The 26,351-nt window shown below is 46.0% G+C and overlaps 1 protein-coding gene across 1 annotated transcript; it reads right to left on the reverse strand.

Moving 5' to 3' along the window:
• Positions 1-26,351, reverse strand: LOC140394043 (beta-1,3-N-acetylglucosaminyltransferase lunatic fringe-like). The gene is made up of 8 exons (XM_072480833.1): positions 25,753-26,351; positions 9,509-9,557; positions 8,296-8,398; positions 5,997-6,150; positions 5,042-5,127; positions 3,906-4,071; positions 3,713-3,798; positions 1-2,060 (listed from the first exon to the last, which is right to left on the reverse strand). Exons 1-8 carry the CDS (start codon positions 26,200-26,202, stop codon positions 1,994-1,996), a joined length of 1,161 nt encoding a protein of 386 aa, XP_072336934.1. The 5' UTR covers positions 26,203-26,351; the 3' UTR covers positions 1-1,993.

Raw genomic sequence — 26,351 nt, forward strand, 5'->3', positions numbered from 1 at the left:
TTTTATTTTTCAAGCAATAAAATCCTTTATTAGAAAGGAAAGGATGGGTCCCCATCAGCTTTCACTGTAACCATTCAGGTTCCATCCCTGAGTATCAGCGATTATATTTACAGTGCTTTACAGCCATTTGTTTCCAGATACTGGAATATAAATAAGAAGCAATTAAATCTAAACATTCAACATCGCGTTTTTACAGATCAGAAGGATTTCTGAATATTAAGCAACCATTTCAAATATACAGCAATACAAAAGAACAGTAAATACTGTTCAGATAAATATATACAATACAAATAACCCAGTATGGGTCACTGTCACAGAGCATAACATGACTGATACCTGCTGCTCTAAGTGCTACACACTCAATGGGATTATTTTTAGTCCTTTCATTCCCTCTCTAACTCTAAAAACAAGAAGGATTCACACAACTCTAAGAGCTGTTGGTGTTTTTTTTTTTTGGGGGGGGGGGGGGGGAGGGGAGGAAGGGATGGGAGGGGGAATGAAAGGGTTAGAAAGATGATACAATTTTATGTTAAAAGGAAGACATCAAGAAAATATTAAATAGGCTCAATGGAAATCCGGAACCGGTCAGGTATGGTCTCTAACCTTCTCAACGAGAGGGAGACATACTACAATCTCAAAGTCCTCAGATTAAGATGGGTAATAGCCTGGGTAATAGCCAGAGTTCCAACTTCTGCCCCTCTAGCCAGGAATCAAGTACCAGTAGTAAAAGTACACGGACGGAAGGAGGATTGAGAGCATCTCTGCTGCGTCCCCCAGGTTAAATAGCGTGCCATTTTAGACAGTGGTAGATTAGCCTCAGGTAATCCATCTGATCCACACAAGTGATTGGGGTGGGTAGGTTAAAAGAGTAAAAATTAAGTGTTTTTAAAAAATTTTTTAAAGTGACAATGATTCAACCATTTATTTTTAAAAACCAAAAATGTCTCTTCAACTAGATGCAGAATAGGAATCTGTAAATAAGTGGCTTTCTGACTTTAAAAAAATCTAGTGAGTAACACTGCTTTGAAGTCATTTTCAATGGAGTGATATTTTGAAATACCAAATATTATGATTAATAGAATTAATCAAACAGCATTTTTTAGCCAGTCTTCCATTAACTGTTAGTGCAGCACATTTCCAAATTAATTCCAGAAGAGTCTCACGAGTAGCCGACTCCTTTACGCGCCATTAATTCATAGGATTCTAACAGGAGTGAAGAAAAGTGCTTTCACGTGGAGACGGGTCTCAGTAATAATCAGAGGCCTGGTCTCGGAGCCTCCAGCAGCCAGCCTTGAACACACGCTTTACCAGTGACACCCTGAACAGTACGATGAGCGCAGATGGTAAAGAAAAGAAATCCTTTCAGGAAATCGCAATCATCTTTTAATCCCATCTGGCATCTCGGGCGGTGATGAGGCAAAATAATTTTCCAAACTTAACGAGAAGTTGGAAAGGATTGTACATTCTTCAGACATGTTCAGTCCTATGTTTCAGCATCCACTGAAATGGAGCCTTTGAAACATCATCACATTGCCGAGCACCTGTGTTCGTGGCTCAACTCTGAGCTTAACCCTCAGCATGTCGACTGACTTTCTCCTATCATCTGGTCACAATGAAAAGCAGTGAATGTTTAAAGCTAGCTCAGGGAGGAGCTGTTTACATTCCTAAAGATTCGCCGATACATCGGCAACACTTTCAATTTCACACTCGGGGAAAAATTAATTACACAACACACACAATCACGCATCCTTTGTGATGTCCGCTTGCCTTCCGTTGCTTCCTGTTCTGCTTGGACTCAAGAGCATGGCTCCTTTCCGTACAGGCCTCAAACAGGAGGGAGGCACTAAAAACTATTGATAAATTCGGACCGCACAGCAGCCCTACCACCCAGCAATGTGCATTAACACTGCTACAAAAGAGCTTCACAGCCAAAATATACAGTGGTCCCCACATCCCCTTTAGATACCAGGGTTACATGGGACGAGGTTAGAGGTTAATAAGTAATATTGCGAGGACACCATGGGGTATCAGGATACAGGAGGCAATGAATTGAGCGAAACCTAGAGAAATCAAGAAAACAATCGATTAGGTTCATAATAATAATCTTTATTAATGTCACAAGTAGGCCATCATTAATACTGCAATGAAGTCACTGTGAAAATCCCCTAATCGCCACACTACGGCACCTGTCCGGGTACGCTGAGGGAGAATTCAGAATGTCCAATTCACCCAACAAGCACGTCTTTCAGCACTTGTGGGAGGAAAATGGAGCACCCGTAGGAGACCCACGCAGGCACGGGGAGAACGTGCAGGCTCCACACAGACAGTTACCCAAGTCGGGAATCGAACCCGAGTCCCCGGCGCTGTGAGGCAACAGTGCTAACCACTGTGCTACCCTGCCGCCCAGTATGAAAAACAAATAATCTTCTTGTAACTTAGAATGGAAACAATTCTGATTGCAAGTCATGTTCACGTTATGTTATAGTCACTGGCGTTGAGTGGAAAGATTTGAATACAATGCTGAGCTTTGTGTGGCATAAGGTTTATAGTTTACTCTCATTCATTTATCACCTTGTGCTACTGAACAAATCTATCACTGCTTTGAGAGAATGAATTGCAGGTAGAACTTACTGCCAGACCAGTGTTATCAAACTTGATTGTGTGCTCAGTAAAACTAGCCAATGTTCTTATCACAGCACAGGTATTTGGTTTCTTCCCTGTTACCTATTTGTTTGGTTTTGGCCCGGGTGACAACTGCCAGGACTGGGTGTTTCCTAGATCTCTGCAGCAGACGTGATTGGAGTTGCAAATTATTCCAGGTTAATAGACTCCTGGGATAATTGTGCTGAACTCACTGAGTGAAGCCACTTTAATGGATTAGTACTCCACTGTCAATGTTTAGCTTATTGAAGGCACGTAATCTATTCCCCCTGCCCCCAACCAATGTCTATGGAAGTAGTTCTGTTAAATACACTGCCTACAATATTCTGACCATTTATTTTAATAGCTAGAAAATCATGGGCTCCACATACTACTCGTTTCTGGCTAGCGAGCTCTAAAAGAGTTTTGACTCATAAAACCTCACACCATCCCTTCCGACATTGCACCTACCAACATCGTCAAACAACATATCAAAGATATGACAGGAGTGGAATTGCAGAGGTTTTATTGGTGACTTGGGTTGTGCAACTTTAGAACTCTGCCTCAGAAGGCGGCATCACTGAATGTTTTAAGGCAGAGGAAGACAGATTCTTGCTAGGCAAGGGAGGTGGATGGGAATGAGGAATTTGAAACATAGGGATCAGCCGTGATCACATTAAAATCAGAGCGGACTCGAGGGGCTGAATGGCCTACTTCTTCTCCTATTTCATAGGTTTTGAGCACTTCTGTAACAAAGCACATGGCGGCACAGTTTTTAGCACTGCTGCCTCACAGCACCAGAGACCCCGGTTTGATTCCGACCTTGAATGACTGTGAAGTTTGCACGTTCTCCGTGTCTGCGTGGGCTGGTTTCCTTTCACAGTCCAAAGATGTGCACGTTAGGTGGGGTTACGGGGATAGGGCGGGGCAGTGGGCCTAGGTAGGCTGCTCCTTCGGAGGGTCGGTGCAGATTCGATGGCTGAATGGCTTCCTTCTGTACCGTATAGATTCTTAATCTTTAATGCTGACTAAGCTGCTGAATTCATGCATTGCAATGGGACCTCACACTTACCGAGACGGATCCTCCTCAATGGAAAAGCCCCCCTTCAGATTAATGGCATTCCTTTTATTTTCAAACGTGCCGTAGCTCAACGTAACCTGCAATACAGACCAGTTCAATTCAAGAGCCTGTTATTTCTTCCTGAGGAATGGGCGCAGTCTATTACTGAAATACTGTTGGGCTGGCTGCCACATACGCTGCTTACCTGGTTGGGAATGTCAGTTCTCATTACTTGCTGCAGGTTCTCCAAGTGCGAATGGAACAGGTTACTCCGAATTAGCCTCACTCCCAGAATGGCCTCGATGATGTAACCAATGGTGCAATCGTCAGGAAGGCGGATTTTCTCCGCAGTGTTCATGAAATGACCGCCACTGTGGAGAAATGGAGAACGCAGAAATTGGCACACTGTATTCTGTTCAAGGCAGCTCACCCCAGCCAGGGGTTCATAACAACATTTTCAAATAATATCTAACAAATCCACAACAGTTAGATCAGGTATGCAGACTTATATAGTCCAGATTGACCATCGTTTTTTAAAAATTCATTGTGGGTGTCGCTGGCGGATCCAAATTACCCTTGAACGCTTTGAGAGGCAGTGAAGAGTCAACCACATTGCTATTGACCTGGAGTCACATGTAGGCCAGACCCGGTAATAATAATAATATAATAATCTTTATTGTCACAAGTAGGCTTACATTAACACTGCAATGACGTTACTGTGAAAAGCCCCTCGTTGCCACACTGTTCACGCCTGTTCAGGTACACTCGAGGGAGATTCCGAAATGTCCAAATTATCTAATAGCACGTCTTTCGGGACATGTGGGAGGAAACCGGAGCACCCAGAGGAAACCAACGCAGACACCGGGAGAACGTGCAGACTCCGCACAATGTCTCAAGCCGGGAATCGAAACTGGGACCCTGGCGCTGTGAAGCCATAGTGCTAACCACTATGCTACCATGCTGCCCACGGGAAGGATGGCAGTTTCGACAACGGTCGATATGTCATGGTGGGATTTGAACCAGGGTCCTCAGAGCATTACCCCATGTTCCTGGATTACTAGTCCAGTGATAATACCCCTAGGCTACCACCTCCCAAGTCTAGTACAGTTACAATTAAAATATTTCACTTGAACTTTCAAAATGTATACAGGCAGTATTACGACAAGCATGAGACAGATTTCTCACTTGCCTGGTTGGGAAGTGAATTAATGACGTGCCCCTTATTTGAATAAACATGGGAAAATTGGTTTATCATTCAAAATGGTCTCATCGAAAAGAGCAACGACAGATAACGTGCAAATGCTCAAATTTTGTCTGTTTAGCTGCCGGCAGTGCACATACCTTGCCCAGGGACTCATCTTCAGTGCTAGTCCTCGGCTGATACAGAATCCAGCCCCACCAGTTGCAAACCAGAAATGTACTGGGCGCTGCGAGAAAAGGAGAATATCACTAATTACATTAAATAAAATACCACCCTCTTTCAATACCCACACTGCCCAGTCAGCACCAAGAAACACAATGGTATTGGCACAAGCTACGTAGTAAGATATCCAAGTTCAGTTATCATTTGGGGATGACCCAGAATGCCAACTCCCTTCTCCAAAGATTTATTCTTTGCGTAAACCATAACAGTTGGTAGCACCCTCGCCTCAAGAGTCAGAAGGTTCTAGATTCTACCTCCAGTGACCTGAGCCCAGAAATCTAAGGCTGACGCTCACAGTGCAGTACTGAGAGAGTGCTGCGCTGTCAGAGGTGTCTTTTGGTTGAGGCCCAGTAAAAGCTTCCATGACACTGTTCCAGAAAAGATGGAACTCCATCCAGTTGCACTGGCCACAATCAATTACTGTGGTAGGTTTCTCCGCCTGTTCACGGCAGCGGGATTCCCTGGTCTCACTGCAGTGAATGGGAGATTTGGCTGAGCGGCAAATTTTCCATCTTCACCCACAGCAGACTCGCAACGGAAAATCCAGGCGCTGGTCAGTGTTGTTTGTGGGAGCTTGGTGTGAACAAATTAGCTGTCACATTTCATACATTACAACAGTGACTACACTTCAAAAAGTGCTTCATTGGCTGTACAAAATCTCTGGGATGTCCCGAGGTTCTGGAAAGTGGCATATACATGCAAGTATTTATTTTAAACAGGTAATCATGTAACTCTTACTCTGCCCAAAGACCCTGGCAATTATGTGAAATGAGCATCTGAGCCAGTATAAAATAACTGTGCAAATCTCCACTACTGTCAAACAGCTAACAATCAATTCACTCCATTAATTTTCATTACTGTCTCCACACCTACCATTTTATTATCACTGATCCTTTCAGTGGCCTCAATGGGTCTATCCAGGCTTGGTTTCCCAATGTAGATGTCCTGAGTGTGTGGGTACTGTGCCAATAGCTTTACCAGGGTGCGGGTATTCACATAATTATCATCATCAACATGACAAAACCACCTGCAAGGTAGAATGGTAACATCAGTTCATAGCACCAAACATTCAAACAGGCAAAACATTGACTTGTCAAATGAACCCTGTGCTACTCTCCTCCCCTACCCGCCTGTCTTTCACTCTCATATATGCTCTTCCTCCCATCCTTATTCTCGCCCCCTCTTTCAACCTCTCCCCCCACCTCCGCGTGCTCTCCCCTTTTAACCTCAGTTGCCATCTCGCTCACCTTCTTATCTGCCCCCCCACTCTTGCCCCTTTCCAATCTCATTCTCCCCTCATTTGGAGCAATGTCTACGCCGTGACACCCCAAGGGTGATGACCTCACTCAGGGTGACCCACAGCTCAGTGTCTAGTCAGCTGTGGTTGAGTCAACTGACCTCAAAAATGCAAAGGTCAGCAGAACAAAAAAAACGTTAGTCAGCGTTCCTGTTCCCAATTATTGCATACTTTCCAGGAGGGATCAAAGTGAAGATGGGATCCGTCTCCACTGTGATGCCTTGACAGTTGAATGTCCTGATCTCTTGCACACACTCAAGACTTAACAGCATCCATAAAAATGTACTCCAGCATGCCACTATGCTCTGCTGGGCAGAGGTGGGGTGGGGGTCAGAGAAAGAGCAAGGGGGACCAACCTTAACGTTGAAAGAAAACATTTACAGAAAGCATATTCCCACCAGACTACAGCAGCCCACTTACCAAAATATCAAGCAACTTCCTAAATTTTGCGGTGTTATGATGGCTGAGCTGAGTTTGTCTGGGCTCAGATTTCATTCCATTCTACACCACAAGGCTCTCTCAAATGTAACCATTTTCAGATTTATGTCTGTTGTTGTTTTTCTGCATTTCCTCCCTTTCCCTTCAACCCCGTTTCCTCGGAGGTGCTGATTTTAGCTGCTGCATGGGTGAGTTCAGCCCACTAGTACTTTGCCCTCTTGGTCATTCTTCATATAACCCCAGGAAACTAATGTCATAGATACATTCTGTGCGCGGGTCCTCCTGACCCCATAGCACAGTCAGAGCCTGTTCTCACTCTACTTCCTTACACATAATGGAGTCGGTGCACAATGTGAAGAAGCTAGGTTTCTGGCTAAGATTATTTTCAGTCTTTCCTTAGGGAAGGGATGCTGAAGCCACTATCGTATTCCAACTGCCCATCAGACTTTAAATTCTCTGCATTTTAGGAAGACATTAGCCAGAGTGCAAAAAAGATTCACAAGAATGGTTCCAGGAATGAAGAACTTCAATTTTATGACCTTAGATCGGAGACATTAGGGCTGTGTTCCTTGGAGAAAATAAGGTTTAGAGGAGGTTTGATAGAGGTATTCCAAACCGTGAGGGGTCTGGACAGATAGGGAGATACTGTTCTCACTCGGGAAAGGATCCATAATGAGCGGGCACAGATTTGAAGTAATTAGTAAAAGCAGAAGTGATACGAGGTGAAACTTTCAACACAGTGAGTGTTTCGGGACTGGAATCCGCTGCCAGAGTGTGGTGGAGGCAGTTCAACGGAAGCATTTGAAAGGGAATTAGGCCTATTTGAAAAGGAAGAATTTGCAGGGTTATGGGGAGAAGGCGGGGGAATGACACCAGGTGAGTTGCTCATTTGGCAAGCCAGTGCTGACATGGGCCAAGTGGCCTCCTTCTACGCTGTGATTCTCAGGTTGATTCTCAATATAGATGGAAGATTAAACTGGGAGCATCTTATTTTGTTCATTATTTTTTCATAGGGTGTGAGTGTTGCTGGCTGGGCCAGTATTTATTGCCCATCCCTAATTGCCCTTGAACTGAATGGCTTTCTAAGCCATTTCAGAAGGCAGTTAAGAGTCAACTACATTGCTGTGGGTCTGGAGTCACTTGTAGAAATTAGATGGGTTTTTAATGACAATGGTTTCATCGTAATCATTGCTGAGACTAGCTCCATATTTCAGATTTTATTAATTGAACTTAAATTCCACCAGCTGCCATGATGGGAATTGCCTCAAGGGCAATAGTCTGGGCCTCCGATTACGAGTCCAGTGATGTTGCCAATGCGCCACTGTCTCCTATGATTTGCATGATTTAGTTTGGCATGTGATGCATTTCTCGGCACCACCACTAGAGGAGCTACTACTCGCTTTTTCAAGTCACTTGCTGCTTCCCCTTGTTACTTACTTTTTTCCTGATTCAATAAACTTGTCGTATTCCACCGCCATCTTGCAGGAGAGAGCTTGTCGGCTGTGAGCAGCTGAGCAGTTAGTGTTGACCATGTGGCCTACTATTGGGAAAGGAAACAAAACATTAGCAATCATATACACGGTAAACACAGGGGCAAAGGCTACAGATGAACGCAAGCACACAGCAGAAGTGTGCATTATGTCGAGTGAATGACAAGTTCAGGAATCCTGGAGTCAAAACGATTCCGCTGGTAACAATGGGAATCCGCCTTTTCAAATCGTGTTGGAAAAGGAAGTGATATTTTGGAACTGCCTGGCCACAAAGCAGAGCGAAAATTGCAGTTAACAAACAGTTTGTTTCTACTCTCCCCATTTCTGAAGGATTTCACCAGGCCTGTGCAAACTGACCCATGGGTGAAGGGGCTTAGAATTAATTAAGCTGCAGTTTTTGGTAATAACACAATCAATTTTGCAGACAGCTGCAGCCTTGCAACAAGCAGGGGGTGTGGTGGGGGGGGGGGGGGGGAGAAAGAGGTCAGGGCTCTCAACTTAAATTTTGCTGCTCCATCTAGAGTCAGGGCAGCTATGATCCCCATGGCAACCAGACTTTTATTTTTCTCCCTTAATCAATTTTATTCAAAGGCATCCCACGCGACAGGTGGCAGATAGTGGGAAAGTTTGTTGAATAGCGACCGAGTTATGAAACTCTGACAACTATCAATCATAATCATCGCTTGGGAACCGCAAAATGCCAGGGACTTCAAAGGCTGGTGATGAGACAGTGGCCTGACGGCACTTCCAGATTTACTCAAATCAACTCCCGGGTCTTTGCTGTCACAATAACCGCATTTTATCAAACAGCAATCACACAAGACACCAGGCTGCTTCATCTGACCCCTGGAACTAACTGGTTTACTACAATTGAACAACCCTTCACAAGCAGCACCGGAAGGGTGGGCTCATTAAGGGTCCCCCCCCACCCCCACCCCCACTCACTCTCTTAATGCCAGCAAATTAAAGATTGCCCCTAACAGCAGAAGGATAGCCTTTTTTGTGCTAATTGGTCTCAGTTAACAGACGGCCCACCAAACTGCTGGGGATTTTGTCATTCCTGGACCCATCAAGTTATGAGATGAGAGTCCCATCCAAATAAAGGGACAGGTGTACAGCAAGGATCTCGGGTGACCCCAGAAAGAGTTCCCACGGCTTACCTGTCCTTTTCTTTAGTTCCTCGTCTTCTCCATCAGTAAAAATATACGTCTGGAAAACAAAAATGAAACATGAACTTCGAATCAACCCGCTATGAGCCTAGCTGCTATTTCTAAGCATCTTTTATGTTTCTATGGCATAGTATTACTGGAAGAGATGAAGAAATAGAAAATTGAGGACTTGGCTATGAATAGACTTTAACCCTCAATTATTTAGTTGCATGTTCATGAAGTGATTCAATATAACAAAAAATAGCCACCATTATTTTATTGACGCAATTCTGTAGAAATTCAATGGTTGTTGTTCATTTTGGGCTGTTATTGTTGAGAATAACTGTGCAAAGTGATTCAAAGTCTCGTTATCTGGCTCTCCCCCTTCCCCAAGGATAAGATTCTGCCCAAATCCACCTGCTCGGCACCCCCCGTCCCCGTCCCCCCACTCTTTTTTTGTCAGCCCTCATTTTTATTCCCAGACTATCCAGCGTCACCAGGGTTTGCATCGGCTCTGAATAATGCCAAATTTATTCCAAACTGCTGCTTAAACAAGTCAAACAAACTCAAAATGTGAAGGGGGGGGGGGGGGGGGGAGATTGTCGGGGGACGCAATGAGAAGCAAACCTCCCCGCATAAAGATCTGTTGTGTCGCTTTCTGTGCTTTGCCGCTGCCTCGCCATAGCAACCTGTCCAGAGCTCCACAGCATCCCAGCCCCACAGCTAACTGAGGACAAAGCGGAGAGGTGACCCTTGGGTTCCCTTAACATAAGGGCCATTGTAACATGGCCTGTCACCAAGAAGCATAACCATTCACCAAGAAATAGCCGTACAACCAGCGCTAAAAAAGTGCCAGCATGTTAACCATCGAGTGACTGCAAGTTGCAATGGAGCAGCTCGCTGAATAAATTTTTTTAAATATATAAAAGTCAGCTTTGTTTTAAGGAACATAAAAGGCGATGTATTGAGAGACAGAAGGAGTGCGATGCAAGCACCATGATAACTCTTTGATGGCATTTCGGGTCCCCCCACCAAACCACTTTTCTTCGTTATTTACAAAGCGACACACTCTGGGTGGGGCAGCAGCACCTGGCAAGAAAACACCTCAGGCACCGGCACGGGGCCTTCAGCCACTTTGTCTGCTTGCTTTACCCATCAGGCCAGGCATGTTTCCACAGTCAACATCAGAGACGTGTTTGTACAGTGACACGGCTCCTGGAGTCACTTAAGCCTGGCTGCAGGGAACACGCGCTAACCTTTATGTGTCCTTGAGCTGAGGCCAAGGTGCATTCGCGCGCGCCTACCTGCTCGGGAGTGAGTCACTCACCTGCCTGTTTGAATAGCTAACTGCAGGCAGCTGGCGAGCAGCTCAGAAAAGCTGCCATTGTGTTTGCCCGGGGTGGAGTCGGTTGGGGTGGGCGGGAGCGAGTGTACGTGTAGGAGAGACGACAAGTTAAGACAGCTGAGGATTCAGCTCCCAGCGGGAAAAACAAATATTTTAAGGCGAAGTGGGGGGAGAAGGCACGCACTGCAGGACCATCTGCCGACTTCAGGGAGCAGAACAATACAGAGGGAGAGAGAGAGAGAGAGAAAGGAACTGACGGGGTGGGGGGGAATAAAAGAATAACAGCATAACTTCTGCTCCACTGCCACACAAGTCCCTGTGTATTCAAGGCATACCGCTACCCACCCGCACTAAACACTCCTCACAATAGCAAGGATTCCTTGCTTGAATTAAATCGCCAGTAAGGAAAGTAAAAACATGTTTTAACTGATTAGCATACAGCTGAGCAATTTAAACAAAGGTTGGGGAGGTGGGGGCCTGCCTGCTCTTTTAAGTTAAAGGGACGCCCTCTGGCCACCTGCAAGTTTCATTACCAGCTTTTATGTGACAACACACATTTTGCTTTGGTCAATAACATGGCACGAAACACTCAGCTTTATTTCATGGGAGAACTGGTGGAATTTGGGACAAACTATTTTTAAAAAGGATGCCCAAATTTTTAAGCAGCTTGTGGCAAATTAATATCGCGCTGAAGTGCACCTTCTGGGCTGATGTGGATCGTTCTATTACTAACCATTTTTAAAATTTAAAGTATCCAATTAAGTGGCAATTTAGCATGGCCAACCCACCTACCCTGCATATCTTTGGGTTGTGGGAGTGAGACCCATGCAGGTACTGGGAGAACCCCGAGCCTGGGATTGAAGCCGGATCCTCAGTGCCATGTGGCAGCAGTGCTAACCACTGCATCACCGCGCCACCCCTATTTCTAACCTCTAACTGTAAGTAACACACACAGGTTTGTTGCAGAACCTATCCAAAGGCTTTCACGGAAAAGCCTTCATATTCCACCAGATTTCACACAGAAACATAGAAAATAGGAGGAGTCGGCCATTCAGCCCATCGGGCCAACTCCACCAGTCAATGTGATGATGGTTAATCCTCCTATCTCAAATGACAAAAACCCACTCTCTCCCCATACTCCTTGACGCCGTTAGTGTCTTGACATCTATCGCTGTCTTTCTTAAATATTCCTGGAATGTTTAAAAGTGGTCATGTACAAATATTCTCAGATTGTTGGATAATCATTTCAAATAAATTTTAACAGGCAACCATTTTGATATAAAGCCACAATGCATGGGGCATCAATGCTTAGAATGCACCAGCCTGCTTACTTGTGCCTGACCAAAATTTAGCGATTTCTTTCCAAATTTTGCATTCGGGTTCACCACCCCAGCCTTCCACACCTCAGAATGTGGTACTTGTGCCAGTTATCAAAGGACTGTTGGCGCCTGCTCAACAAGGGGGCCATTCCTCTGTGCAAACCATAATGGTTGGAGTGTTGGTGAGCTATTTGACCATGAAGGGCATTGTCGCTGTACCCACCTCTACCCTCTCTGCAGCCCAACTGATTTACTGCACATTTCAACCTGCAAGAACCAGAATCAGAAAGATACTAGAGCAATGAGGAACGTCAAATAACTGTGACTGTGTAAGCGATCCCAAAGACAGACTTGGATCTTCAGGAATCCTGCCACCTGAAAAGATGACAACTATGAGGCATGCAGATTTTTCAACAAATATTAATATAGACCTCCCCAATGGTGTTGTGTGGTACTAAGCTGTACAAATCAAAAAGAGCCCAGGTTTGATGGCAAGTCTATCTGGCTGTGACCTATTGGGGTGATGTCAAAGGGGTGGGGCGAGGGGAGGGGGGGGGGGGGAAATGATGCATTGAATTGTTGTCCTGATTACTAACCCATAATTCCTGCTAGACGTGTAGGTTTGGGGTTCGGGACATCGAATGAGGGTGTGATTAAATTTGCGATGTACTCCCAGTGCAATAGCCAGTCTAGGGTCACATGAAGAATGCCAATGTAGGTTTGTTACCACTATTCCAAGTGCTCGCCGGATAAACATCTCGCCCTGGCGCAGCGTGGCTGGTGAAAGCCGTGAGATCCCGCTCCCAGGGTCTAACCAGCTTGCAACACCTCACGATTTTCAATGCAATCTTGCAAGATATTGCAAGGGGAATCCCGCCCACAATGGGAGAGATCACTTTTATCAAATCTGCAGTAAGCCTTACTCAATGTGCAGATTCCCAAGCTACCTGATTCATTCACGTTGCCTTGGGGACCTTGGGTGAGCACTGTTTGGCACTGGTCCCCACAAACGGGGACCAGACACAATGGCACTTGTGGATGTCTCCAAATGGATCGGAGGCCCCCAGATGCATCCCCTTTGGGCAGGTACTGCTAGTGCCACCAGGGTACCCTGGCAGTGCTACCTGGGTGCCATCCTGGCACTGCCAACTGGCACTTTTTGCGTGGATGATCGGGCCAGATTTGCCTGGCCGGGGGTGGGGGGGGGGGAGGGGGGGGGGGAAGTCGGGGATTCTTTTTGGGGTCTTGGAAATCGGACGCTATTTAATCTCTCGGGACAATAGGGAGTTCCGGCGAGCAGAGCTCCCCATTGTAAAAAACGGGGCTAGGTGTGGCCTCGGCCATGCATTCCCCATTCAGGCCTCTTATTCAAAGTGAGTCATGTTGAATAGCCATGTGTTTCTCAGCACTGCGAGAGCCAGAAAACACGCGGCTAAACACGCTCACTCGGGGACTTTGTTCCCTTTTGGGAAGATCGTGCCCCATATCTCCGCAAAAATAAGCAATCTTGTAGTGGGGGGCAAACATCAATCTGGACTCTCCTGAGCTTGATTGACTTGTCCCAGAATTTGTTCAAATTTCAACCCTAGAGCTGTGAAGTGGGCAGGATTTGGGTTTAATTAACATTTTTTTAAAAAGAGAAAACAAAGGTGACTTCATAGATCGGGCTTTTGAGCAACTGAGTCACCAGCAAGAGAAAATTGACCCTTCCGCAATTTTCAGCATTGCAACTATATTTGCTAGCTGGGAACCTATTACAAAAAACCCCACAAAATATTGAAAGCAAACAGCATCCAGTTCCCAATGAGAAAAACAATGTTCAAGGCTGTTTTCTTAAGATTTTGTCCATATGCTTAGAACTGTGTCAATAGCTGTCATTTCTCACCCTCCTCCTCGCAATGTGCAAAAGAGTGAATTGAATGCAACTGGAAGCACCGCCAACCTCTCAAATGCAGGAAAGGCTTCATGGCCCTTCTGAATCTGCACTGTGGAAACCAGCAGCCAGCCAGACCGCTCCTGCCTCCTAAAAGGGATGCTTGGCAGGAAAGGCAAGGCCGGCAGGGGCTGCAGAGTCAGCCCCTTCGGAGCCAGTTTCTGAGCCCTGCATTTATCACTTCCCACATTCCTAACCCTTCTTCCTGCCTAGCCTGTACCAGCACTCAACACTGCTGGTAGCAAGCCAGGAAACTCACTTCAAAGAACAGGCTGACCGAAGCGCTCCTTTTGGCTGTTCCAGTGTTCCAGTTTCCATCCTGTCCTTAGACATTTGGTGCAGTTTGATGACATGGGCTCCAGCCTGACCCCTACGCAACAGGATTATGAACACTCAAATTGATCTGACCATCATTAACTCAATCATAGATTAAGTGTGGGGAACTGTATTCTGCTCATAAATGTTCTCACTATGGGAGGTCTTGGGGCACAGTGGATAGCACCCTTGCCCTAGAGCCAGAATCATAGAATCCCTACAGTGCAGGAGGCCCTACGGCCCATCGAATCTGTACTGACCCTCTCCGAACCCAGGACTTGATGGCCAAGGAAGGTGCGTTCATATCGCGGCCAAAAAGTGTGTCAACCTGTAAATCCTTCCAAACACCACAAGGCTGGTGGTAAGAGTGAGACACACACCTGGTCAGCCAGGCCTGATGTGGAGTGGTGTCCCTCAAGCTTTAAATCCCAGGCGATAAACTAGCTAATCAGTTCCAGGAATAACCAATTATGGAAACAGACGAGAGTTTGCCTTGGTGCATCTGGAGAGAATTGGAATGTTCTCACTACAGGCCTTACGTATAAACTTTGGCCGCAATTCTCCATTTCTTGGGATTCTTTGTTCCCTCTGGCAGCGCATCCCTGCGGTTTCCCGTTGGCATGGGGCGGCTTCAATGGAAAATTCTATTGACAAGTGGTGGGCATAGAGAATCCCACTGCCAGCGAACATCTGTGCACTTGGAATAGGAGTCAGCTGGAGGACTGAACCTTCATTCCCTGGTGTTAAGCGATTCTGCCAGTGTAAAAAAGCAATACCAGTACAAAGGAAATGAACTAATCCATATTCAACTTAACGTGTGTGGACTGCACATCTCATGAACAGTTGTCACATTGAATTCCCTTTGTTCCAGTCAGTGGTATAATGATTACACTCTCTTTAATAGTTAGCCCTACTGCCTCACAGTGCCACAGACCCGGGTTCAATTCCATCCTTGGGTGACTATTTGTGTGGAGTTTGTACTTTCTCCCCGTGCCCACGTGGGTTTCCTCTGGGTGCTCCAATTTCCTCCCACAGCCCAGAGATGTGCAGGTTAGGTGGAGTTGCCATGCTAAATTGCCCTTAGTGTCCAAAGATGTGCAACTTTACTGGGGTTATGGGATTACAGGGATAGGGCGGAGGAGTGAGTCTTGGTAGGGTGCTCTTTCAGAGCGTGGGTGCAGACTCGATGGACCGAATGGCCTCCTTCTGCATTGTAGGAGTTCTATGTTTCTAATCTAGGTAACTCATATTGCTTCTTCACTCCTGCAGACTGCAAGAATGTCTAACGCGACAATATTTCTCAGGGGTTAGCAAATTTCCACAAACCCAGCTCCATCCGAAGAATGGGGGCTTTCATCTTGCATAAATCTATTTACAAGATACCTTGCTCCGAAGCAAACATTCATTGTTTTGGAGGCCCTATTGTTGTCCTGTACTCTATTCTTCTCTTCCAACTGGGAATTACTCATTGTTTTCTCTCAGCATTCATTCCGACCAACACAGGAAGGCTCACTGGAGGAACCAGGAACAATGAAGCCAGTCAGAGTCCAGAAAAAGACAGGAAGTAATTTTCTGTGGATAAGCTCAACAGCACAAGGCCACGAAGGGAACATAGGAAGTTTGTAATATTAAATAAAAGATTGACTGGTAATTTTATTTTAAAATGACATCGCTGGCGAGAAGGAATGCATTAATATTTGATGCTGTACTCCGATCGTATTTTTGATTGGGCTGATTTGCAGACAAACCCTTTAATGCTTGTTTATCGTGGCAGGTTATATATCAAGAGCAGGGTGTCAATGGCAGTTAAATAGACCAGTAGAAAATGTTACGTCCAGCAGATGATGTATAATTGCGATATTAAAATGATCACGTGCTGAAAATCTGTTCGAGTGACCCAACAGCCTTGGCAACGTGAGCTGCAAGACGTTTATTTGAACAGCCAAGTACAGTCCCAGTCCGAATAGACCGAGATGGTGCATGAAAGTTGTTCACCAACAGCCTTACATTGGCAGTGCCATCTATCACAGCAAGGGGGGAAAAATCCAACCAAGTACCACGCCTGGGCATACAATCAGATGTCCAACACAACTAATGACTATCCTAGCATGGGCTGAAGAATCACCGATACGGTTCACAGGGCGGCACGGTAGCACAGTGGCTAGCACTGTCGTTCCACAGCTCCAGGGTCCCAGGTTTGATTCCCCACTTGGGTCGCTGTCTGTGCGGAGTCTGCACGTTCTTCCCGTGCCTCTGTGGCTTTCTTCCAGATGCTCCGGTTTGCTCCCACAGTCCAAAGATGTGCAGGTTAGGTGGATTGTCCATGCTGAATTTCCCCTTCGTGTCCAAAAAAAAAAGACAAGGTGGGGTTACTGGGCTACGGCGGTAGGGTGGAGGTGTGGGGAGGTGTTAAGGAGGGTGCTCTTTCCAAGGGCCGATGCAGACTCGGTGGGCCGGATGGCCTCCTTCTGCACTATAAATTCTATGATTGAGTGGGTGGATTTTTTTAGAAACTAGAATAAAATCTACTGTGATTTTTAAAGTTCAAAATGTTCAATCAATAAAGGAATGTCACAAATGTTGAAATGTTTGACATGCACAAAGGGGCCTTCTTGCGCCTCCTTTTTAAAATCACTGAACTATGTGGCCTTCAGGGTTCGAGGATACATTTTAACAGGTTTCCTCAAGAATTTGAAGCATGTTTTTAAAAAGATGATGTTAACACGCACCATTGGCTGTTTTCAGTTTGTGCTGTTCCTAACATGCTAACACTTCAATGTGCCTCAGGGTTGTGGAGAGCGTGCCTGGTGAAAGCTGAGACGGTCTCAACCCACTGCAGCACACGCCGAGCCTGGAGCTGATTGCACTGCGACTCCTCCCAGCCTGTAACAGGTGAATTGATAGCTGCTCAAGGGAGGCTCCAGATGCTGCCACTCTCGTTCAAACAGTTAATATTGCCACACGCTCTGCACATTCCTGCTTCCACAAAGATAAACAGTCGAGAGAAGCAGCCCTCCGTCTTCACTTGCTCAAGAAAAAGAACCTGCCCCGGGATTAACTAGTTGGAACCAGCTCGATCTGGCCCAAGGTGCATCTTGGAGGCTGAGCCACCAGATCAGTGTTTATACTGTACACAGTAAACAGAACAGTGGTCCAACGGCTAAACAGACATTGAGAAATGCATCAGGGCAGGAATGCAAATATCAACACAAAGACTGTCGAGTTGCAGGTTCAAATTTAAACAAAGCTATATTTGGTATGAGGTCAGAGCAGTTTGGAATAACACACTCAAAACTTTCACCGAGTTTTTTTTTCCAAAAATTATTTTAAATTATACCTATAACCGTTGTAAATATTGAGCATCAGCGAGATGAAATGCAATACCCATCTCTCTAAAGACTTCCCGCCTGACAACCTTCTGGGAATACTGCATCATTCCAACTCTTGCCCATGGGTTCCCCACTCCCTTTGTCCCACAACTGATCCAGTGCCTTTAGCCATCGAGACCCTAAGCTCGGACATCCTGTCCCCAAATCTCCATCGTTCCCACTCCGCCAAACACACACGAAGAATGGCCACTTGGGGCAAATACTGAAAAGTTCCTAGCTCCCAGGAATCCAAGCAACACATGAATGATATACTTCAAGTGGTCAATCATCTAGATCCAAAAACATTACTGCAGGAATTCCTCAGGGTAGTGTCCTAGATCCATCTATCTTCAACTGCTTTATCAATGATCTTCTCTCCATCACAAGGTCAGAAGTGGGGATGTTCGCTGATTACTGTGCAATGTTCAGCATCATTTGTGACTCCTCAGTCCTCAGACTGAAGCAGTCCATGTCTAAATGCAGCAAGACTTGGACAATACCCAAGCTTGGGCTGACAAGTAGCAGATTACATTTGTGCCACACAAAGGGCCAGGCAGAGAGAATCCAGCCATTTCCCTTATATTTCAATGGCATTACCATCATGGAATCCCCCACTATCAACATCCTGGGGGTTCCCATTGACCAGAAACTGAACTGGATATAAACACTGTGGCTATAAGAGCAGGCAAGAGGCTGGGAATTCTGCGGTGAGTAACTCATTTCCTGACGCCCCAAATCCTATCCACAATCTACAAGGCACAAGTCAGGAGTGTGATGGAATACTCCCCATTTGTCTGGATGAGTGCAGCTCCAAGAACACTCACCACCCAGGACATAGTAGCCCTCTCCCTCCACCACTTACGGATAATGGCAGCAGTGTGTACCATCCACAAGATGTACTGCAGCAACTCACCAAGGCTCCTTCAACAGCACCTTCCAAATCCACAACCTCTACCACCTGGAAGGAAAAGGGCACCAGACACCAACTGCAAACCCCCTCCAAGCAACGCACCATCCTTACTTGGAAATATATCGGCCGTCCCTTCACCGTCGCTCTGACAAATTCCTGGAACTCCCTTCCCAACAACACTGTGGGTGTATCTATACCACATGAATGCAGCGGCTCAGGAAGGTGGCTTACCACTACCTTCTTAAGGGCAATTAGGGTTGGGCAACAAATGCTAGCTTTACCAGCGACGCCTACATCCAATTAAATAATTTTTTTTAAAGGTGGACAAATCACACAATTTTTAAAAATGCAGAGAAAAGTTAATCACATCCATGTTATGCGCTTCCCACTTATACTCGGACCTCCTGCGTTCCTACCCCTGATTTTCATAGCCCCTCCCATTACCCTCCCAAATCTTTGTCCTCTCTCATCCGCACCAGCTGTTTCAGCCCAGCAATTTAAAGCTTTGTCTGTTAGTTTAACTAAAATTATCCACTGCAGTTAGTGCATTCAATGCAGACACAGCCAGCCCCTTCTGCGATTAAAACTCACCATTGAGTTTGCTTGCTGAAGGGGAAGCGGAAGTGCTCAGCAATGGGCCACAGATCCCACCCCTCCCAAGAGATGTGCAGAGCAGAGCAGACCACCTCTGGGCAAGGGGGGGGGGGGAACCAGCAAGGGAGGAATTTATTTTGTTTGATGGATAGGGTGAAGGAACACTTGACCGATGCTTCACCAAGACTCAAGGGAGGGCGTTCTCTTCCAAAACAATCCCCCAAAATCCACAAAACAACACAGTTAGCGCACGTGTTAACTGCTGGGTTTTGTAAACATAGTTCATTTATTTAAATTAAACATCCAGCTGGTCAGCAGAAAATAATAATCAAACAGTCTTTATCACTGCATTTGATGAAGGACAAAAAAAAAGAAGCAATTGGATTGCATTTTTTTTAATAGAAACATTTGGCTAAAAGTAACTTGGACCAATGCCTAGTGACTTCCTTTCTGAACCCAATACCACTATTTTTAAAATAAAACAAAAAAAGTCTGAAGAGAAGTCTAAAGAAACAATACAACAGTTATTCAGCTGCAGCAGTGTACAGATCATACACGTGGGATTAACACAGGTGGCAGCTGCGAGAACTGCCCTGAAGATTAATATTGCAAGTTGCTCAGTATTATGGGATTCTCCTCATTTATATTACAAACGGATTTTGGGGATGCTGCGGGTAATATTGAACAAGTGTGCACTTAGCAGGGCAACAGCGATTTTAAGCCCCCTTCATATGTCCATAAAGGACAACTAATGTCAAAATGCAGTTAGCAACAGGCGTAGGCTTTCCAAGTCTATTTTCACTTTTTAGTGATATCCTGATTGACGTGAACCTCCCTCAACTCTTTGCTCCACAGTCCTTAACATCTTTACTAAACAAAAATGTATCCATCTCCATTTTGAGATTTTCAATTGACTCTGTTTCAGCTGCCTTTTGGTGGTGGGGAGGGGGTAGAATTCCAGGTATCCACAGGGGATTTACGTGAAGAATTGCTTCCTGGCAATTGTTTCTCGAAAAGCTAGCTATAACCTTACGGCTATGCCTTTGTTCTGCATTCACCCAGCAGAGGAACTAGATTCTCTCTCATACAATCTACCCTATCAAATCCTTCAATTACTTTTCAGTAACTTAATTAGATCACCATTCATACTCATGGGGGTACAAATCTAGTCTATGCAAATGGTCCTCCTAATTTAACCCTTTCAGCCCCAACATCATTCTTGTGCTGCATTCCCTTCACGGTTAATGTGCAGTCCTATACAATATCCAGAATTGAACACAGTATTCCAGAGAAGGTCTAACCAGAGATTGCAGAATTTTGAGCCATTTATATTACGAACCTCTGGAGCTAAAGGCAAGTGTCTTGGCAATTTTAATTATTTTTTTGTACCTGCCCTGTTTCTTATTCGGACCCCCATATCCCGGTGCTCCTCCAGAGTTCCGAGCTTCTTAACATTTTGAAAATAATCTGTGTCCGACCTCACACACTATTCTCATGTAACCAACACAACCCCCCCCCCCCCCCCCCATTTGAACTCCATCTCACACAGTTTGAACAAACTGGGATACAGTGAACAGCCTGATTCTGCCTGATGTACATGGAGTTAATGATGAGGCTCCAGAGATTGTGGCGGGAACTGAAGCCAGGTTTACTGCTGAGCCTTCCAATGAAGACTAACTGATAAGCAGGAGGGTTTTATTTTTAATTGGCCTTGCCAGTTTGCAACACTTGGACAAAATGTCATCTTGCGTTGCACAGACGAACAAACCTCCTGCACCATGGCAACGTCACACATTTGAGCGCCAGGTACCATTCTGACCCTGCAGAAATAAACACCCATTGTTATTTCTCTTCTAGTTTTTATCTTTTGTAACCATGTGTTTGGCATTAGGTGTACACCTTCATTTGACAAACAGTTTATCCAGTTAGCACTGATACCAGATTGACCAAATTAATGGAGCATTACAGACATTTTCCTGCTTGCGTTTATAGGCCAGGTTCACACTTGATAGAAATGTCATATGACATAATGTACAGGGCTCTTATACATCAGTAACAGTGCTGCATATCATAACGGTTGTCTTTATTCTCTCAACCAATAACTACAAAAGACTTGATAGACACACCTTAAAGGTTATGCAGGTACATCAAATAGCCATGGAAGATTTATATTCTCAATACTCTTGTGAAGTGTGTGTAATATGGCTGGAGGGCAACAACCACAGGCTTCTTTTGCAGCTGTATTAACATAACCCAAATCTTCTACAACTGTGTGGACATTAAACACACAGGCAATGCTGATCTGACTGTGAGGAGGTAACCGTTTACTGTCACTCTCTCAGCGTCAGTAAGCTGGGAACCTCTTCCCATCACCAGGCAACCTGACCTCCGCTTCTTTCCTTTCCAAATCCACGGCTTCATCTTCTACGTTCCCATGGAAAGCCCAGGACAAGAGGCCAGAGCTCCTTTCTCTGGTTTCAGAAAAGAGCTTTGTCTTCAAGGAGACAGTGTGAGAGCTGAACTACGATCACTCAGGCTGGGGATGTCAAGCTGAACCTCTCACAAAGCTCAGAGCATCACATCAATTTTTTTTTAAACACACATTCTATCACAGTTAGACGAAAATCCTTTAAACGGTGATTGTCTTGTCAAACCATAGAACCCCATCTTAGTTAATTTAAGCTTTTGTTGATTTCAGAGTAGATTTCACCTACGAACATTAAAGTACGTGATTATCTTTCAGATCATACGGGATCACCCCAGGTTCGATTCCCAGCTTGGGTCACTGTCTGTGCGGAGTCTGCACGTTCTCCCCGTGTCTCCGTGGGTTTCCTCTGGGTGCTCCGGTTTCCTCCCACAAGTCCCGAAAGACGTGCTTGTTGAGTGAATTGAACATTCTGAATTCTCCTTCACTGTACCCGAACAGGCGCTGGAGTGTGGCGACTAGGGGATTTTCACAGTAACTTTGTTGCAGTGTTAATGTAAGCCTACTTGTAACACTAATAAAGATTATATTTGTGGGCTGGTGTCATGTTATTGGGCTCAAACCACTCATTGTTACAACTACATCAAACCGGGGCCTGATTACCAGCTAAGAATTTGACCCAAACTTTAGTCATTCAATTTACATGAGTTTCTGTTTATGGATTAGCCCAAATGCATTGTTCTAATCTGATGACCATTCAGGTCTGAAGCAGCTCAACTCAATTATACTGGATGTCGGTGACATCAACAGAAAAGGATCCATATCACAGATCTTTCCACTAGATTTAAGTGCCAGGGCCAGGCATTTTTATACACAGAGCAGAATGTTTCGCCCTTTCACTACTAACCAAATTTTAAATGCTGCCGTGTGTTATTTAACTTGTGATTCAGGAGTTCCTTTAACAAGTCAATTCAACAGGTGCAAAATATTGATGATTTTCAATACAGTCGTTTGGGAAAGAATTACAATATGCGCAGTGAAGGTGCACATCGCCTACATTAACATAGAACATACAGTGCAGAAGGAGGCCATTCGGCCCATCAAGACTGCACCGACCCACTTAAGCCTCACTTCCATCCTATCCCTGTAACCCAATAACGCCTCCCACCTTTTTTGGGGGTCACGAAGGGCAATTTATCATGGCCAATCCACCTAACCTGCACGTCTTTGGACTGTGGGAGGAAACCCACGCAGACACGGGGAGAACGTGCAGACTCCGCACAGACAGTGACCTAGCAGAGAATCAAACCTGGGACCTTGGCGCTGTGAAGCCACAGTGCTACCATGCTGCCCCAAAATATCTATCTGGCATTAACCTTGGTAAGGGTCCTGCCAATGACAATGTTCCTTTTGGGAGCCTTTTCACCTTTCAAGAATTGGGTTTTAAATGTTTCCTATCCCAGTGATTCCGGAGTGTATCTGGACTTGGAAGAAAACCCACCGTTTCTTCCCACAGAAAGGGAAGCTAGGCTGTTCAAATTCTACCGCCTTTTTATTTGCTGTTGGAACTATCGGACTCAATGCGCGACTCAGATCCCAGAACCTGTTTTACATCTGACAAGTGCTCTCAAGTCAAAAAGTGAGCACCGTCACTAATCACATTATATGGCCCAATTCTCCAAATTCCCAGGAGACTGGGAGGAGGAGTTTATGTGTGCGTGAGAGAGAGAGGGGGGGGGGGTTTGGGCGATATGCATTTTTACAAGGCTGAGGGTTAATGCCAGATAGATATTTTGAATTAACCCTTGCTGAATGTTCTGGTTTTCAGTGCTTAAAAATTATGTGCTTATTTTATTTGGGAAAGTACAAGTGGATTAAAAAAACATTTAACCAATAGCTATTTTAGAAATAGCATATGGGGACATTCAAATCTCTACATATTGAGGGATTTTCTCAACCCTCTCACTCAAGTAAGCTTCAAACCTTGAAATCATAGAATCCCAAAGTGTAGACGCCATTCGGCCCATTGAGTATGCACCGACCCTCCGTTAGAGCACCCTCTACCGAGGCACACTGCCCCTTAACTCCATAACCTGCACACAACATTTGGACATTAAGGGGCAATTTAGCATTGCCAATCCACCTAACCTGCACATCTTTGCACTGTGGGTGGAAACCGGAGCACCTAGAGGAAACCCACGCAAACAAGGGGAGAACGTGCAAAATCCACAGTCACCCAAGACCGGAATTGAATCCAGGTCCCTGGCACTGTGAGGCAGCAGTACTAACCACTGTGCGACTGTGCCTCCCTTAAGTTAAGACCCCTTTTCTCCATCATGTCTCACACATTCTTCCACTGTCTTCCCTATTGTTGTATCTATCACCAGTCTCTGGGAACTTAAGCTCATGCCCTCTCTGCTCCCAGCCTAATTCTGCAGTCAGCTCAGGATAATTGTTTAAAGCCTCTGGTTTCTGTTGAACCCTCTAATTAATCAGGTTAGGGCTGACAGAGCATGGAAATCCTCATTTCAGGACTTGGGGGTCTTGCACAGGCAAATATTGTGCTGTTCTTCCCTCTCACCCCACATTAGCAAGAACACAAAGCAGAAATTTCCCTCCTCCCCCTACGCACAAGGGACAACGTAATTTATTAATGATGATCACAATATTAACAGTTACTCAAAATTAAAAACAGTTTCAGTAAAATATACCAAACTAATGTAAGTTTAGCATGGGTACATTATTAATGAGCCCAGAGTCAAATATGATTCACTAACATTGTTAATCCCTTTTTAAACAAAAGATCAGATATACTATGCTAGTACACTAACCAAGAGGTCAGTCAACACAGTAAGAAGTCTTACAACACCAGGTTAAAGTCCAACAGGTTTGTTTCAAACACTAGCTTTCGGAGCACTGCTCCTTCCTCAGGTGAGGTCAACAATAGTTCTACAGCAATAGTTAACTTTTTTTTTTAAAAGGGCAATCAAGCTTATTTTTTTAAAAATTCCAATGAATTATAGCATTAAGTCATTTAGATCAGTAAATGGGAATTAACTGGAGGAAGGTTTAGCACTGGAGCAGGGAGATCAGCTTCAATTACAGCAGCGTTACAGCAGGAGGCTGGCAGGCGATGCTGAATCTCAGCCACTCAGTCTGCCAGACCTGGGGGCCAGAAGAGGCTAGACACACTCTCGTAGCTCCAGCACTGTTAGCCATGTGACAGATTGGGCAGCTCAGCCTAGCACTGAGGGGCAATGCCCCACTATACCCTTCCAATTTCATTCAAAGTAAACTTCAATGTTACAAGTCGGCAGCAAAGCTAAACGAACAGGAGCTGGGTCTGTTCTGTGAATTTAACCAAAACCGACTTAATCTCAAATTTATTGAAGGCTGGGCTGTCACCATCCTGCACTGTATGGCCCCTTCTCCTCCCAAACCCACCCAGTAGCCCTTATCCACCCAGCACCCCCTGCCCACCTAGCAGCCAATCTTCTCACCTACCCAGCACCTTCTCGCCAACCCCTGCACCCTCTCTGCCCACCTGGCACCCTCTCGCCCACCCCTGCACCCTCTCCTCTTGCCAATCCAGCACCCTCCTGTCTGCCCACCCGGCACCCACTCTGCCCACCCGGCACCCACTCTGCCCACCCGGCACCCACTCTGCCCACCCGGCACCCACTCTGCCCACCCGGCACCCACTCTGCCCACCCGGCACCCACTCTGCCCACCCGGCACCCACTCTGCCCACCCGGCACCCACTCTGCCCACCCGGCACCCACTCTGCCCACCCGGCACCCACTCCTCTTGCCCACCCAGCACCCTCTCCTCTTGCCCACCCAGCACCCTCTCCTCTTGCCCACCCAGCACCTTTCTTGCCAGTCCAGCACCCTCCTGCCTGCCCACCCGGCACCCTCTCTCCCTGCCCAAATTTCCGATGGGGATGGAGCAGTCCCCCAGCTTTGCCCCTGTTATTAGTGTAATTTGCAGACATGCTGCAGTTGGACATTATTTAATTTACCAGCTGATTGCTGGCCTCTCACTGACCTGCTCCCTGTTCCGGGAGATCCATGTGTCCAGCAGCAGCTCCAGCCGGGCCCGGTGGAATTTCTTGGTGGTTTTCACTGCGATGAACAGGTCCGCGGCGCTGATATCGTCCCGGAAAGGTTTGGGAGTGACGGCCGCCTCCGAATGCTCCTGCTCCCGCTGCCACTGCAGCCTCATGCCGGAGCCTTTGCCCACCCGGCTCAGCTCACTGAAATACTCCTTGAAGCTCCTGGCTGGCGGCTCCGGGCTGCTGCCTGCTCCCTGCGGCTGCCCCTTCTCCCTCTCCTCCTGCTCCCCGGGGCTCTCCCAGCTTTGCAGAGAGCGGCTCCGCAGCTCCAGCCCTCTCTGCACCGGCTGCTGCTGCCCCTGATCCAGCAACAACACCAACAAGCAGGTTAACATAGCACCCAGCAGGGAAAGCAACACCTTCCTAACACACAGCCTTAGCATTTCCTTTACAGCTCTGTGTATGTGTGTCTCCCTGCTTGCTGAAAGCTCCCAGTCTCTGTCTGTGTTAATTGCTAAATCTCCACACAGACACACACCTCCTCTCGCTATAAATATCTCTCTCCGCCTGTCTCCACAATCACTGCCTCCCG

The sequence above is a fragment of the Scyliorhinus torazame genome, chromosome 17 (assembly GCF_047496885.1).
Source record: "Scyliorhinus torazame isolate Kashiwa2021f chromosome 17, sScyTor2.1, whole genome shotgun sequence".
NCBI classification, from domain to species: Eukaryota; Metazoa; Chordata; class Chondrichthyes; order Carcharhiniformes; family Scyliorhinidae; genus Scyliorhinus; species Scyliorhinus torazame.

What these genes read in the sequence shown, in the direction of transcription:
- LOC140394043 (XM_072480833.1), bottom strand. Translation starts at nt 26,202, where the DNA reads ATGCTAAGGCTGTGTGTTAGGAAGGTGTTGCTTTCCCTGCTGGGTGCT. An exon ending in TTTATTGAATCAGGAAAAAA is followed by an intron (nt 6,151 to 8,295) that starts GTAAGTAACAAG and finishes TCTACCTTGCAG; the next exon opens with GTGGTTTTGTCATGTTGATG. An exon ending in GAACTGACATTCCCAACCAG is followed by an intron (nt 3,799 to 3,905) that starts GTAAGCAGCGTA and finishes TCTGTATTGCAG; the next exon opens with GTTACGTTGAGCTACGGCAC.